General features: G+C 35.9%; 1 protein-coding gene across 5 annotated transcripts in view; it reads right to left on the reverse strand.

The window, feature by feature from the left end:
• Positions 1–16,400, reverse strand: part of EEA1 (early endosome antigen 1) — a 133,163-nt gene that overhangs the window by 38,112 nt on the left and 78,651 nt on the right. For all 5 annotated transcript variants that reach the window (XM_081592122.1, XM_081592121.1, XM_081592120.1 and 2 more), the window contains 3 exons: positions 13,310–13,648; positions 7,096–7,245; positions 6,155–6,274 (listed from right to left, as the gene is read on the reverse strand). In XM_081592122.1, the coding sequence (XP_081448248.1) occupies positions 6,155–6,274; positions 7,096–7,245; positions 13,310–13,648 (609 nt within the window). The remainder of the gene's footprint in view (positions 1–6,154; positions 6,275–7,095; positions 7,246–13,309; positions 13,649–16,400) is intronic.

A 16,400-nucleotide genomic window follows, 5' to 3' on the forward strand; every position in this document is an offset into this window, starting at 1 on the left:
AAGACCACCGATCTCTTCAAGAAAATTGGAGGTATCAAAGGAACATTTCATGCAAAGATGGGCACAATAAAAGACAGAAACGGTCAAGACCTAATAGAAGCAGAAGAGATGAAAAAGAGATGGCAAGAATACATAGAAGAACTGTACAAAGAAGATTTTAATGACCTGGATAACCAAGATGGTGTAGGAACTCACCTAGAGCCTGGAGTGTGAAGTCAAATGAGCCTTGGAAAGCACTGCTGCCAGTGAAGCTATGGAGGTGAGGGAATTCCAGCAAGTTATTTAAAATCCTAAAAGATGAGGCTATTAAAGTGCTGCACTCAATATGTCAGCAAATTTGGAAAACCCAGCAGTGGCCACAGGAATGGAAAAGGTCAATCTTCATCTCGATTCTCAAGAAGGGCAGTACTAAAAATGTTCAAACTACCAGACAATTGTACTCACTTACCATGCTAGTAAGATTATGCTCAAAATCCTTCAAACTAGGCTTCAGCAGTATGTAAACCAAGAAATTCCAGATGTACAAGCTGGGTTCAGAAAAGGCAGAGGAACCAGAGATCAAATTGCCAACATCTGCTGAATCATAGAGAAAGCAAAGGAATTCCAGAAAAAAACCATCTACTTCTGTTTCACTGACTATGCTATAAAGCCTGTGGCTGTATCAGTTCAGTTCAGTCACTCAATCGTGTCCGACTCTTTGCGACCCCATGAACCACAGCATGCCAGGCCTCTCTGTCCATCACCAACTCCCAGAGTCCACCCAAACCCATGTCCATCGAGTCAGTGATGCCATCCAGCCATCATCCTCTGTTGTCCCCTTTTCCTCCTGCCCTCAATCCTTCCCAGCATCAGGGTCTTTTCCAATGAGTCAGCTCTTCACATCTGGTGGCCAAAGTATTAAGAGTTTTAGCTTCAACATCAGTCCTTCCAATGAATACCCAGGACTGATCTCCTTTAGGATGGACTGGTTGGATCTCCTTGCAGTCCAAGGGACTCTCAAGAGTCTTCTCCAACACCACAGTTCAAAAGCATCAATTCTTCGGCGCTCAGCTTTCTTTATAGTTCAACTCTCATATCCATATGTGACCACTGGAAAAACCATAGCCTTGACTAGACGGACCTTTGTTGGCAAAGTAATGTCTCTGCTTTTTAATATGTTGTCTAGGTTGGTCATAACTTTCCTTCCAAGGAGTAAGCATCTTTTAATTTCATGGCTGCAATCACCATCTGCAGTGATTTTGGAGCCCAGAAAATAAAGTCAGCCATTGTTTCCACTGTTTCCCCATCTATCTGCCATGAAGTGATATATGGATTATAACAAACCGTGGAAAACTCTTAAACAGATGGGAATACCAGACCATCTTGCCTGTCTCCTGAGAAACCTGTATGCAGGTCAAGAAGCAAAAGGGGAAAAAGTGGAAGCAGTGACATATTTCCTCTTGCTGGGCTCTAAAGTTACCGCGGAGGTTGACTGCAGCCATGAAATTAGAAGACAACTGCTTCTTAGAAGGAAAGCTATCACAAACCTAGACAGTAGATTAAAAAGCAAAGACATCAGTTTGCCAACAAAGGTCTGTATAGTCAGGGCCACAGTCTTTCCAGTAGTCACATATGGATGTGAGAGTTAGACCATAAAGAAGACAGCACCAAAGAATTGATGTTTTCGAACTGTAGTGCCAGAGAACACTCTTGAGAGGCCCTTGGACACCAAAAAGATCAAACCAGTCAATCCTAAAGGAAATCAACCCTGAATACTATTTGGAAAGACTGATGCTGAAGCTCCAATACTTTGGCCACCTGATGCGAACAGCCGACTCACTGGAAGACTCTAATGCGGGGAAAGATTGAAGGCAGAAGAAGAGGGCGACAGAGGATGAGATGGCTGGATGGCATCACTGATTCAATGGACATGAACTTGGGCAAATTCTGGGAGATGACAAGGCACAGGGAGGCCTGGCGTACTGAAGTCCAATGGGTTGCGAAGAGTCTGATACAACTTGGCAACTGAACAACAACATAAATAAAACAGATAACCAACAAGAACCTACTTATAGCACAGGCAACTATACTCAACATTTTGTAATAATCTATAAAGGAAAAGACCCTGACAAACTATATGTATACATATATATAAACTATATGTATAATCTACCATATGTTATAGATTTTATATATGTGTGTGTGTGTGTGTGTGTGTGTACATATATATATATATATATAGTGAGAGAGAGAGAGAAGGAGAGGGGGAGGACTGAATCACTTTGCTGTACATCTGAAACTAACACTAAGTCAATTATACTCAATAAACAAATGAATAAAACATACACACACACACACCCACTCTACTAGCTAGCCCCTTTGTCCTAGACTTTATAGTCTAGATACATACTCAAGTATCTCTGGTTTTCTAGGAAGAAACACTTCCTAAATGAAGTTCCACTCCAGTTTCTGCCCAGTCTTTATATAATTCACATTTAAATTTCAAAAGTAATGCATATTTACTTTCTCAACTCTCTCATTTATTTACTAGTCAAAAATCAGACATTCATATCTATCACTGTATTGAAATTATATTTAACAATGTCACTAATTCTTAATTGCTTAATCTAATGATATCTTTCATTTACCATACTGGGGGTCCTCACCATACACTCACAGTTGCTGATTACTCCCAAGCTGGCTCTCCCTAGTCCTTTGGCTTTCACTCTGCAAGTTCTCCTTAATTGCTCTGATCATTCGGTTTTTTTGGGCTGTTCTTCTCATCCAACCCTTAAACGTCTTGTGTTACTACTTGTCTATTTTTCTCATTATACTCTCTCCCTGGTTGACCACTTCTAATAATTTCATTTACCCCATAAATACTGTCTTTCACAGCTAATAAATAACATGGTCCTTTCCAACAGGCTTTAAATTAACACATCCCATAGGTGCCTCAAAACATGTCCAGAATTGAACTCATCACACTGACCATCTTTCTCATGTTAATTAACACAGTGGACAACACCTCCATTTATCATGCACCCAGAGTTATCAGTCTGAAAGTCATTCCCTTTCTCTGTCATTTCCTACATCGATTAAGTCAATAAGTCCTATTTATTTTACCTCCAAAGTATTATTCATATTTGTCCCTGTGATATTTTTTAGTAATTGCTTCAACTAAGACCATCATTGTTTTTCATCTAATCTACTACATATACTAGTCTTTTAACTGATCTCCTGTTTCAGAATATTCTCTCTGAAATCCATGTTTCACAAAAGCATGAGAATAATCTATTTAAAAATCAAATCTGGCTATGGCACATCTACCCTAAGACCTTCAATACCTTTCTATCTTCAAGGATAGACAGAAAAGCCTTTCATAAACTTACTAACGTCTAATGCTCTGGCCTCTTCTCCAACTCATTTCTAAATTACACCTTTGTCGTTGTTGTTTAGTCACTAAGTTGTGTCTCTTTTGCAACCCCATGAACTATAGCCCTTTAGGCTCCTTCTGTCCATGGGATTTCCCAGGCAACAATACTGGGGTGGATTGCCATGCCCTCTTTCAGGGGATCTTCCCAACCCAGGGATCAAATCTGTGTCTTCTGCATTGGCAGGTGAGTTCATTACCACTGAGCCACCAGGGAAGCCCCAAATTACATCTTAGGCTCCAGGAAACCTAACAGTTTAGTTCATACCAGCTTCAGTATTCTTTTCCTTGTAACTTCTATCAGGAATATGCTGTAGTTGCTGTTTAATCGCTAAGTTGTGTCTGATTCTTTGCAACCCCATGTACTTGTAGCCCTCCAGGCTCCTCTATCCATGGGATTTCCCAGGCAGGAATACTGGAGCAGGTTGCTATTTCCTTCTCCAGGGGATCTTCCTGACCCAGGGATTGAACATGTGTCTCCTGCATTGCAGGCAGACTCTCTACCATCTGAGCTTATTCATTATCACCATCTTTGTAACCCAGAAACATTTACACAAACTTTGCAACAGATTGCCCTTGTAAAGAAATTTTCAGTAACTGCTCTTTTCCAAATATGAGTTAGACAACTGTCCTCTCTATGCTATCATAATAATTTATACACATATATACACCTAGAACTATACTTACCGCATCTCTTTAGTTTTTAGGACTTTTCATAATGAGAACTTTGCCTGTCCTCTTTAGCATCCTTCTCTTATTCCTCTCCAGGGATTGAGAATATAACTAATTGGAAAGTTTGGAATAAGGAACTAAGAATGTTTAATTCAGCCCCTTCCAGCTTTATCTGTGACTGGATGAAAAAATTTAATTCTGAGGCACATTATGAGAAAGTCCACTTGGCTGCAGACCTATGCCGAATTCTCTATCTCAGCTTTACGACACTCTCTCTCTGCTACTCTTTATAATAAAACTTCTAGAGTTATCAGTATTCATTGTATCAAATTTCTCTCTTCCCATTTTCTTTTGAACCCCCTCTAACAGGCTTTCGACCTTCCTTCTCTTTACAAATTCTTCTTTATCAGTGTCACCAATGACCTCATGTTGCCAAATTCAAAGGATTCCCAGTCTTCATCTTGTTTGACCTCCCTCCTACCAACCAGCCAAGCCAAAATCCCTAGAATCATCCTTGGTTTCTCTGTCGGTGCCCCATATCTATCTATCAATAAATCTGTCAGCCATACCTTTAAAAGTATATCTAGAATATGACTAATTTTCACTACTTACTCTATTTACACTCTGGTCCAAGCCACACTATCTCTTAACTTTTAAAGTAGTCCCTTAGCTCATTTATTTGTTCCACTCATGTGTCCCTATGGTCTACTCTCAATACAGTAGTCAGAGTAATCCTGTGAAATTATAAGTTCCACCATGCTATCCCACTGCTCAGAACCCTCCAATGATTTCTCATCTCGCTCACAGTAAAATCCTTAAAATTACTAATGAAGCTCAACATGTTCTGATCCTTTGTGATCTCTACGACTGTGCCCCTTTATCTCCCTTATCACTCACACCACTCTACTCACTGGCTTCTTGATGTTCCTAAGAACTACTCCTGCCTCAGGGTCTTTTCTCCATCCTTCTTCCATACCACTTACCCTTATCTCCATACCACTTACCACATCTAACACACTATATATTTTGCCTATTTACCTTGGCTACCGTTTGTCTTCCTCACTAAACTCCACAAGAACAGACATTTTTGTCTGTTTTCTCTGCTGCCATATGCACAAAACCACTTCTATGGCTAAGAGGAGACATTAATATATATTTGTTGACTGACTGAATGAAAGAACAAATAAATGAATACAATATTTGGATCTCTATCCACCTGACTCCTTGCCACTATCTGTCATAAGACAGACAAGAAAGACAGGCGTTATTACTTCCTGCCTCCTTTCAACTCCAGCATTAGCTTGCGTATCATTAGATTGCCATTTCCCAGAAAGCAGGCACTGTGTCTGACTCTGCTCTCTAATTTTAGTGCTTACCACAGTGCCTGACACACAGTGCTCCGTAATATTCAAGGAATTAATGAATACTACAGAATAAATCAATGTCAAATTCAAATTCATTTCAAACATTTGGGTACCATCTTCCTCTCACCATAACAAAACAAAAATTTAACTTCTTTTAATTTTTTGAGCTATACTATAGAATCTGTACAAATTTAACTCAAACACATACATTCCTATAACTACAATTCTAATGTTCATATGACAGTGCTGAAACGGGGAAAGACATGGCCAATAAATAGTAAGTTCCATCATAGGAAATACAGAATGTTATTTTTTACTGAGTTAACTAAACTAAGAAATTTGTCATTTTTTAATTTTTTAGAGAAGTCATTTTTAATAAACAATAAATAATAAAGTATTATGTATAAATAACAATCTAAATAATATCTTAAATTTAGTATCAATTAATTTCTTTTTAAAAATAAATTTTAATTTTTATATAAATTTTAATAAGTAATAAAGATATTTATAGTAAATTTTTTACATTTAGAAAATTTTTTCAACATAGCAATCAAAGGAAAAGAATTTTCCAATTATCCAGATACTAAAAATCATCAAAACTCTATATATATAACCAAGTGCTTTGCATTATCCAGCTTCACCACAACTAAAGAATAATGACTTGGTTCATCTTTGTTTAAAAGGCTAAAAATTCAAATACTGTTTATACCTGAGCTTCTCGAAGTTTTGCTGTAGTGCTTTGTTGAAGAGCTTGTTGTTCTTGATGCTGTTGCTTTGTTTTATCTAACTGATGCTGCAATTCTGTGGAATTGGTTACTTTTTCCTTCAACTTTAAAAAAAAAAATGTAGACTAATCAGTTAACAATTTAAGGGCATAATGCTATCATATAAACATCTGGTATTACTTCAAATCGCACAATTCTCAAGTCTGAATAGAAAATTCAATTATAACTTTAAAAGCAGTATCTCATTACTTACAGAATTTTAACCTCATAATTTAAGAAATTATTCCTTAAGAATAGGTTCTCATCCTGAAAAGAATAAAATTCCTTCTCCAGTTGGCATTTAGTTTATTATTGTTTTTTATATGCTAATATGATCAAGGAATGCTATACAAATTTTGTAACAATAATCTAAATAACAGTATCAGTATATGTTTTACTTTTTTTCATAAGCATAATTGTCACTTATTAGCAAACAACAGCAAAATCTACACGTTAATATTTGGGTCTAGAAGAAAATCTTTTGCTGCAGCTATACAATTAGAATTTGACTATGTGTCAATAATGCTATCAGCAGCTGTTCAAAAATGAACAACCATTTTCATTAGGAAACGGTTCTTCCTGGGTAGAAAGACTTCTCTTGAGCAGCCTGACAGGTTCACCCCAAGGATTTAACGTACCTGAAGCTGAAGAGTAGCCTTCTTTGTACATTTTTGTTGAGAACTTTAGGGAATACAATCACAACAAAAACGACTTAATGTAGTTAATAATAGGATGTTTTTACTGGAGATGTTTTAACTTAATCCAACTTAAAAAAAAATTCAATTAAAGCTCATGACCATAAAAAGATTAAACACAACAACATTTAAGATGCCTCACATCTATCAATAAAGGTACTAACAAAAACTCATCTGAAATGTGAGCTTACCTCTTCTTCTAAACGAGAAAGTTTGAGTTGTAGATCAGCCACTTGTTGCTCTTTATCCATCAACTTTTCACTTGAAAGCTGTCTCTGTTCCTTCAGCCTACCATGAGCTTCTCCTAGTTGGCGCTCTGTCTCCAGAAGTTTGCTATGTAACTTCAGAAAAGGAAAAAAAGTACATAGACATGTATAAACACATTGATCATCATTACTACTACCACCTACTTTCCAAACAATGTTTTATTTTTCACCAATAGAAATACATTAATTTTCATGATACTTTAGAGGAACCTAAGACCCAACTGAATTTTAATCACATAAATTATGATGACTCACATAAAACTATAATCATATCAAAGGTTTCAGGTTTTTTACACTTTTAAAAACCGCACACACACACACACACACACACAGTGAACCTGAGGCTCTTATTTAAAGATAACTGTTGCAATCACTTGAGGAGCTTAAAACAACTTAAAATTAAGACACTTAAGACACACTCAGACCTAATCCACTATAGTTTTTTAAAAATCCAAAATGATCCTTGCTGTTTTTCCATAGTCATGAACTACCACAATCGACTTCTTACATTTGGGTACGGAACAGAGCACAAGGTATTCTCAAGTCCTCAAACTGGCACACAATCTCTAAATAAAACAGAGGAATGAATATTTATTAAAATATTAGGTGATTTCATTAACTTTAAAATTGCCACCTAGCTAAAACTAAAGAAGAAACTTGTCTACGGGCTAAGAGCTGTCACTTTCTGGAATTCTTTATTTTCTCTAATTTTACCAGAAAGAATAGCTGGTTTCTCTTGTGGGATTGGCTGGGGGGGTAGGTCCAGTTAAAAAAAAAAAAAAGGTTTGTATTAATTTTAGAAGAATTAATGCACAAGCGCTAGGAGTGCAGAACGAAAAAGAGTAGCATGAAGATAAGGATGCAAGACATGTGGCAAGGCTTACACTGTAAGAGTCCACCACAATTTCATAACACATCATGTCAAATTTCAGCATGTGCCTCAGCAAAGCTGAAGATTAATAACAAGCATTCTATACAACTGTTTTCAAACAAATCTATTCATGTTATACCTGAAAATATTAAGAATCTATAGCCTTTATGTCAAATATACATTTATATGCTTTATACTTTCATATTGCTCCATAAAAAAATTCATAGTTGCCAAATAAAAAATAAAGTTCTATCAGAAAAGTGGACACCCACTATTTTCCTATGCTATGAAACAAGGTGTGGCTGTCAAAATATATTCTATACTCAATAAAGAAAACTAAAGTTTCAGGTCCACCCAGGGACACACACACACACACAAAAAGAAAACTGAAGTAGATACTTCCATCTAACTAAAACAGGAATCAGTAACAGTTAGTCATTTATTATATTCTTATCCTTAGGCTGACATTTTCTTCTTCTTCCTTTGCCTCTTCTTAAAATGCAGTGAATTAGCACTGTAATAACTACCCAAACCCTGTCCTCCTCACTACAAGAAGTAGGTCCAATCCCCGTATGTGATCTCTTAGAAGTACTACATCCACCCCTACGTCGAGTTCCTAACTTGCTGGATAAGAATCTTCCAATGTCATCATTAACACAGAGATAATGAGACTTCTCCCCTAACAGTTTAGCTTTGGTACATTTGAGCTGAAGCCCAGAAATCTATGTTTCCTAACAAAAGAATTAGAGAATATTGAGTTTCAGGAAAGTTTAGGAATCATTTGCCAAAAAGCAACACTTTAAAAAGCAGCGGTTTTCAATCTCAACTACACAATACAATAACAGGGAAAACCAATACCCAGGCCTATGCCAGAGATTATGACTTAACTGAGCCAAGGGTGAGGCTTTGATAATTTCTTAAATTTCCCCAGGTGATTCTGATGTGCAGACAGTGAACCACCAAATTAAAGATAACTGTTGCTCTGAAGTGAAGATTTACTAAAGTGGTGAACAAAAGAGATACTGTATATTCTAATTAACTGTCATTCGTTGCTTTATAATTTCTGATAAATCCCTGATATTTAATCAAGAAATGAGACGCAAATCCAAGCTGCACAAGAGTGGAAGCAGGCCAAAATCCCTTAACCAATATGCCTACATCATTTTAGAGTAAATATGTTACAGAAAAGAAGAATAAGTTTAGAGTAAAAATAATACATGTTGGAATCATTAATAGAATGGTCTATCCTAAAGTTACATTTTGAGATATACATATATATGCTCTCTAAGAAATTCAGTTTTGTAAACTCATATACATAATTCTTTATTCATTATGCTCGTAATGTTTGTCAAGTGCCAGGTCTTATTTTAAAAGGTTCACAAATATTAACTAACTTAATCTTTATAATAATCCTGTGAAGACAATTCTATTCTTATCCTTATTTGACAGATGAGCAAACTAAGGTACAAATAAATAACTTGCCCAAGCTCACAGTTTGTAGACCACAGAACTGGAACTCAGAGAGCTGGTTCTTAAATCCACACTCATAAACCACTATGCTATTTGAGATGGCATATTAGATAATTTTTAAAGGTTAAGTTGGATATATGGGTGGGGAAATGGAAGATACAAACTACTGGGTGTTACACAGGCTTATGGTATTTTGCAGTAACTGTAAATGGAAAGCAACCTTTAAAAACTGTACAAAATTTTTTTTTAATTAAAAAAGTAATCTGATTATATCCAATCTTCAGTAAAAGAAGGCTTAAAGTGAGGTTCATTTCCATTCTTCCAACAAATATTTACTAAAAACTCTAAGTATAGAGACAGATGGAGTATAGAATAAAACAAATTTCTCAAATTAAGGAGCTTACTGTACAAAGGGAATGGTATATGATATGCAAGTAAACAAAAAACTATACAATAAGAAGTATTATTAAGAAGTAGCTTGCTGAAATAAAGAAGGGTCCAGAATAAATGGAAAACAATCTATTTAAATAGAGAGGTCCTGTGTGCATGCACGCTCAGTCGTGTCCTACTCTTCGCGACCCCATGGACTGTAGTCCACCAGGCTCCTCTAGGCTTTCCCAGGCAAGAATACTGGAGTGGGTTGCCATTTCCTTCTCTATGGGACCTTCCCAATCCAAGGATCGAACCTGTCTTTTCTGCATCTCCTATATTGGCAGGTGGCTTCTTTATCACTGCACCACCTGAGAAACCTTTTAGAGAGGTCCAGAAAGGCTTTATTGAAGAAACAATGCTTAAGCAAGTCTTGTGAAAAGCTGAAATAAAGAACACTCTAAGAAAAAAACATGGGCAAAGGAGCTAAGGCAGGAAAGCTCTCTGTTGGAAGTGCTGGTGTGCTTGAGGAACTAAAAGGAGACCAGCATGGCTTCACTTGGTAGAAGATGAGCCTGAAGACATAGTGTGGACCATACTATACACATAAGCTTACATGACGAAGAAGACACCTGGATTCAAAATCTAACCAAAACCACGCGAGGTGATTAAGAGAAATAAAGTTACATCCTTCATACTTTAAAACAATGTCTCTGGCTTCTGGGTGGAGAACGGGCTTCCCTGGTAGCTCAGCTGGTAAAGAATTTGCCTGTAATGCAGGAGACCCCAGTTCAATTCCTGAGTCAGGAAGATCCACTGGAGAAGGGAACGCTAGTATTCTGGCCTGGAGAATTCCATGGACTGTATAGTCCCTGGGGTCACAAACAGTCGGACACGATCAAGCAACTCACTTCCAGTTTTCACTTTTTCTGTATGGAGAATAGACAAAGGAGGTCCCCCGGAAAAAAAAAAAACTTATATGGTCTAATACAGCAGACCAGGTGAACAATGGCAGCAGCTTAGATTAGGATAGTAGCAGTATAGATGAAGAGAAGTAGACAAATTTGAGTCAGGCTTTGAAGGCAGGACTTCCCTGGTGGCTCAGATGGTAAAGAATCCACCTGCAATGAGGGAGACCTGAGTTCAATCCCTGGGTTGGGAAGATCCCCTTAAGAAGGGAATGGCAATGTATTAATTAGCCCCCAACTAAAATAAATAAATTTATTTAAAAAATTAAAAAAATTAAAAAAAGAAGGGAATGGCTACCCACTCCAGTATTCTGCCCTGGAGAATTCCATGGACTGTACAGTCCATGGGGTCACAAAGAATTGGACATGACTGAGCAACTTTCACTTTGAAGGTAGAATCCAGACAGCATACTGAAGGGAAGAAGATAAATGGTGTAACTTCAAGGTCTTCAGCATGACCTCTTTATTTTGTACAGAAATGTGACTAAACCAAATAGTTATGAATACAAAAATTCCTGTTGCTCCTCCATTCACCGACAACCAAATGAGACTCAAATTCCTCAGCCTGCTATTCAAGACTCTACACAATAAAGTCCTCAAAATAGTCCACTACTATTACATATACCATATCCTCAGAGTAAACGCCTGTTTGTCACTGGTTCTTATAATACACCCCTGCCTCTAGTTTGGGGCTTCCCAGGTGGTGCCAATGGTAAAGAACTTGCCTGCCAATGCAGGAGATGTAAGAGATGTGGGTGGAGAAGATCCCCTGTAGGAGGAAATAGCAACCCACTCCAGTATTCCTGCCTGGAGAATCCCATGGACAGAGGAGCCAGGCAGGCTATGGTCCATGGGGCCTCCCAGAGTCAGCCACAAATGGAGCAGCTTAGCACACACACCTCTAGTTTATTTTTCTGCCTGGAAGACCCTCCTGCCTTCAAACTGCTACTTGTCAAAACCTATCCAATATTCACAATTTCAAGCACCACCTCTTTCTCACAACAAGCTTTTCTTGATCACATTAACAGATAAATAATTATACAATATAAAGTACTATAGGGGAAAGAAAGCAAGAGAGGAACTCTTCCTAATTCCAATAGTATATGGAATCATTTTATTTTAATTTTCATATTCACCGCAATAGGATAGTACTTGCCTTGCACCTCAATGAGATTTACAAAATCATTTAAGATAGGTCCTATTTCCTTTTCCATCTCTGTATCTTCTAATAAACAAGGTATCGTATCTTTTAGAAACCATAAATGTCGTGTAAATTTTTGACATGATTGTATGCATGGACTACAGCTAAAATAAATATAAAAGAATAAATACATTTTTAAACAGCAAAAAAAAAAAAAACAAGAAACCATAAACGCCTAGTCTGTATATTTGAACTGAAAGGCAAATATCCAAGTCATATTTAATTTATTCATTGATATCCCCAAGCTTATGTTTCCTTCTATTATGAATGCCTGCATTTATTCATTCACTTACTTACTCATTAAACATCTGCTGACAAGCAATATGTCAGGTAGCTGGGATAAAAAATAAATAAAACATGGTCTTTGCACTCAAAGAGTTTAGAGTCTAGTGAAGATACCTAAGTTATGATAATGTGCTAGACTACGACAAGTAAAGTAATCAAGATATGTACATGCTTAAGCCATCTCTGGAGTCGGGTGGTGGTGAGAAGGGGCAATATGTAGAAAAAGATTTCTGGAAACATGACAAGTGAAGTAGTATTTACCAAGGAGAAGAGAAACAGGAAGAGTATCTCAGGCTAAGAAAACAGGATTAATGCCACAGAAGCAAATATCACTGCCTTTTAAGTAAAAATAGTTGAAAATTTTCAAAAAAGTGGCTGACGACTTTAATCTCCCTCAAATTTCCATTTGCCTACTAATTTTTAATGGTACCTATAAGAAATAATTAGAATACAAAATTCGTAAGTTAATAGCAAAGTCAAAACTTCCATTAAACTTCATCTGATAGACATTATTTATATAAAAAAAGTTAATAAAGAATAGTTGTTAGAACTAATTTGTTTTCTCTTAAAATATCTAATTTTTATATTATTGGTTTAACAGTAAGTATATTTTTTAAATTAGTAACAAGAAAAAAAAGACAAAAATGTTTCAATTTTTCATTTTAATTTTATGATCAACAATATGAATTATTACAATAACTAATACCTGCTGAGTACCTACCATGTGACAGGTATCATCTTAAGCAATTTGCATGTATTAACCAATAAACAATGCACAACAATACTATATGAGAGATACTATCATTTTAGCGGGAGCTGAAATGAGATCTGACTCAATACGACAGGATGTAAAAATTAAGAGATAGTTTTTTTTAAATGACAATTTTTTGATGAGCTATATTACGATCAAACAACCATAAGACACAAGAAGAAACCATAGGAGGAAGTACAGTAAATAAAAGTAACAGCTCTTACTTGATTAATTTCACTTTGCAGTTGTAACCCATGCTGATCCTTTTCTTCTCTCTGTTGTTGTAGCTGTTTAAACTCTGCCTTAAGATGTTGGTACTTGGTCTCGACTTCTGATAATTCTTCTTTGAGCTTTTGAGTAGCTTCTCCCTTTTCAACTAGTTCTGCCTGTATTCTCTGCAGTGAGGTTTCAGATGCAGATAACCTTGACTGAAGCTGTTGACAATCCAGGTCTTTTTGATGAAGGCTTGCTTGTATATTCTTTTTACTCATACATTCTTCATTATGTTTCTCTTCTAACTGAGTATAGTCCAGTTCTTTCTTCTGCAACTTTTCAGTCAAGTTCTGAAATATCAATTTAACAATTTTTTTCCTTTCCTAATATTTTTAATTGTTCCAATTATTCAAACTTTTAGAGCAGTATCATTTCTTACTAAATGTTTTAGTCAATAGTATAATACAAAAACAGTGAAAATATTTTAAACGAGAAGAATTTAATTGTTATATACTAACTTATGGTCTTATTATTGGTCAACTTCACTAAGCTCTACTAATATAATTTAAGGGTTACCAACAAAATTTTGGCACAAAATGAAAACACTAAAATCTACTAACTAGATTCTTTAGGCTATGTAACATATTTATAATCTCCCATTTGAATTAAAAATTAAAACTAGCCCTTTGCTATTAAAAATTATTTTAAAAAACAGTATGGCAATTCTGATTTTTGGCTTTGCAATTTCATAGCTGGTAAGAGCTTTAGCATAACAATACTATTTACTGCTCTAGTATGCTTAATTCTACTGATCCCTCATTTTTGCTCTTCTTGATGAACACCATTCTTAAGATGCACAAGTTTAAGACTTATTCAAATTTCTTTCTAGGTGTGTAAAACAGTGATCTAAAAAACATCACTTACCTACCTTATTTTTTGTTATTTTACTCAATACTATCAAGTACAAAATATACCTCCAATCAAAGATCTGGGTCAGTCAGCCTAATCAAATGTCAAAGCCTAGTCAAAGGGGAGTTTTTAGAATTGAGTATTTTTAGTTAAGATATTTACATATGAGACATGGATCAGAATTCTGACTCATTTCTATAAGAAAGACAGCCAGGGTAAGAAGTCACTATAAATGCCTGATGAGTCAGAGTCATTTGTGAACACTTATTATATTCACTTTTTATATGCAGTGTGCTAGAAGGGGATAGTACAGAAATAGTAGAGGACAGGCAAAGCCTCTGGCCTTTAAAAACACACATTTAAAAAAACATTTTCTAAGAAAGTCAAAACATAATGCACAAGCAAACACAGATTAGTTACAAAAGCTGCATTAAATTTCTTGAGTGCACAATTTTTTAAAAAATGAAAAGAGCAAAGTCGGGTAGGGCTAACTAGTAAGTTACAGTCACCTGAAAACAAAGTCTGAACTTGGTAAAGTGGCAAATGGAGTTAAGTAATAAGTGTTCATGACTCATGTACAAAAAGACATAAAGGAACAGACAAAGAAGTTGCATAAGGGGACGCAGCAAATACTATTACTTCAAGGGGAGTAGTAAGTTTAGGCACCAGAAAAACAGCAGTCATGGTTCTTGAACACTTGTCTAAGAAAAAGTTCATTAATGTAAATTATCAAACAGAAATAAACAGTGTCAGAAAGCTGATGAACTATATGTGAGAAAAATAAGATGGGAGATAAAATAACAAGAGCACCCAGAGGTTATGGCAAAATTAGCCAAGAGATGTGTCTTGACCAACCAACAGAAACAAACAAACAATAGGGTGAAGCCAAAAGACAAGCAAAAGAATAATAATAATTTTCAGTCAAATTGCTGCTTAGGAAAATTCTCTTTTTATAAGCATTTTTTTGTCTTACTCATTAGTAACTCCACATCTTTCTTAATTTTACACATTTTCTTTTAAGAAAATAATATTTATTTTCAAATTCATAAGCTAAATTAAGCCTATTCGTGGATCATTTTGAATGTTTTACACCTTTTTACAGAAAATTCTAAGTTACTAAATTTTATGAAAGCAACTATGCTCACAAATACTAAGAACTTGGAGAGGATATAACTGTAAAACATGCGACAAAAATTAAGGTCAGTAATGAGGTAGTGAGTCTTCTTCCTCACAGTCTTACTTAAAAAGTGATCAAGTAATCCTACCAGTTCTATACATAAATGACCCCCTCAGACAGTTTCATTCTTTAAGAAGCAAAAATACTTAACCATTGACTATTTAAAATTCACTTATTCTAAAAAAGTAATCTTTCTGTTTAACTGCACAGAAAGCCACTGTCTTTTAAAAAGAACCCAATCCACTCACATTATATATTTTTATATGTAAATTAAAGAGTACCCAGAGGTTATGGCATATTATATAACTATATTTACTCTCACAAAATTTTCATTCTTACTATGGCCTTCTCGTGGAATCTGAGGCAGAGTCAGTGAATACAAGGTTTTTGAAGATCGAATTTTGTAAGTATAGCAGAATCCCATTAAAGAAAATATAATTGCAAATTCCATATTAACCTTACAACAAAAGATGAAATAGACATTATCATCCCTATTCTGTGGATGAAGAAGTTAACATTAAAAGAATCTGATATGACTTGGCCAGGTGGCAGAGTCACATGCTACGTATGATTAAGTCAAATATTTTTCACAACAAAATTCAGACACACAGTGAATCAATTCCTGCTCCCCAAAATATATACTATTCAAGTTTAAATGATACAACAAATATTAAGCATAATTCATAATTATTTGAGTAAGCAAAATTCTATCCTTCTGAATGTCCGTTCTCTTTTCACTTCCTCATCAACTGCTCTTTCAACACGTTTTCTTGAGGGGCAATTTCCCTGTATAAGTTCAGTTCACTTCAGTCGCTCAGTCATGTCCGACTCTTTGCGACCCCATGAATTGCAGCATGCCAGGCCTCTCTGTTCATCACCAATTCCCGGAGTCTACCCAAACCCATGTCCATAGAATCGGTGATGCCATCCAACCATCTCATCCTCTGTTGTCCCCTTCTCCTCCCGCCCCAAATCCTACCCAGCATCAGGGTCTTTTCCATTGAGTCAACCCTTCG

This window comes from Giraffa tippelskirchi, chromosome 4 (genome assembly GCF_054371585.1).
Source record: "Giraffa tippelskirchi isolate mGirTip1 chromosome 4, T2T-mGirTip1v1.2.pri, whole genome shotgun sequence".
NCBI lineage: Eukaryota > Metazoa > Chordata > Mammalia > Artiodactyla > Giraffidae > Giraffa > Giraffa tippelskirchi.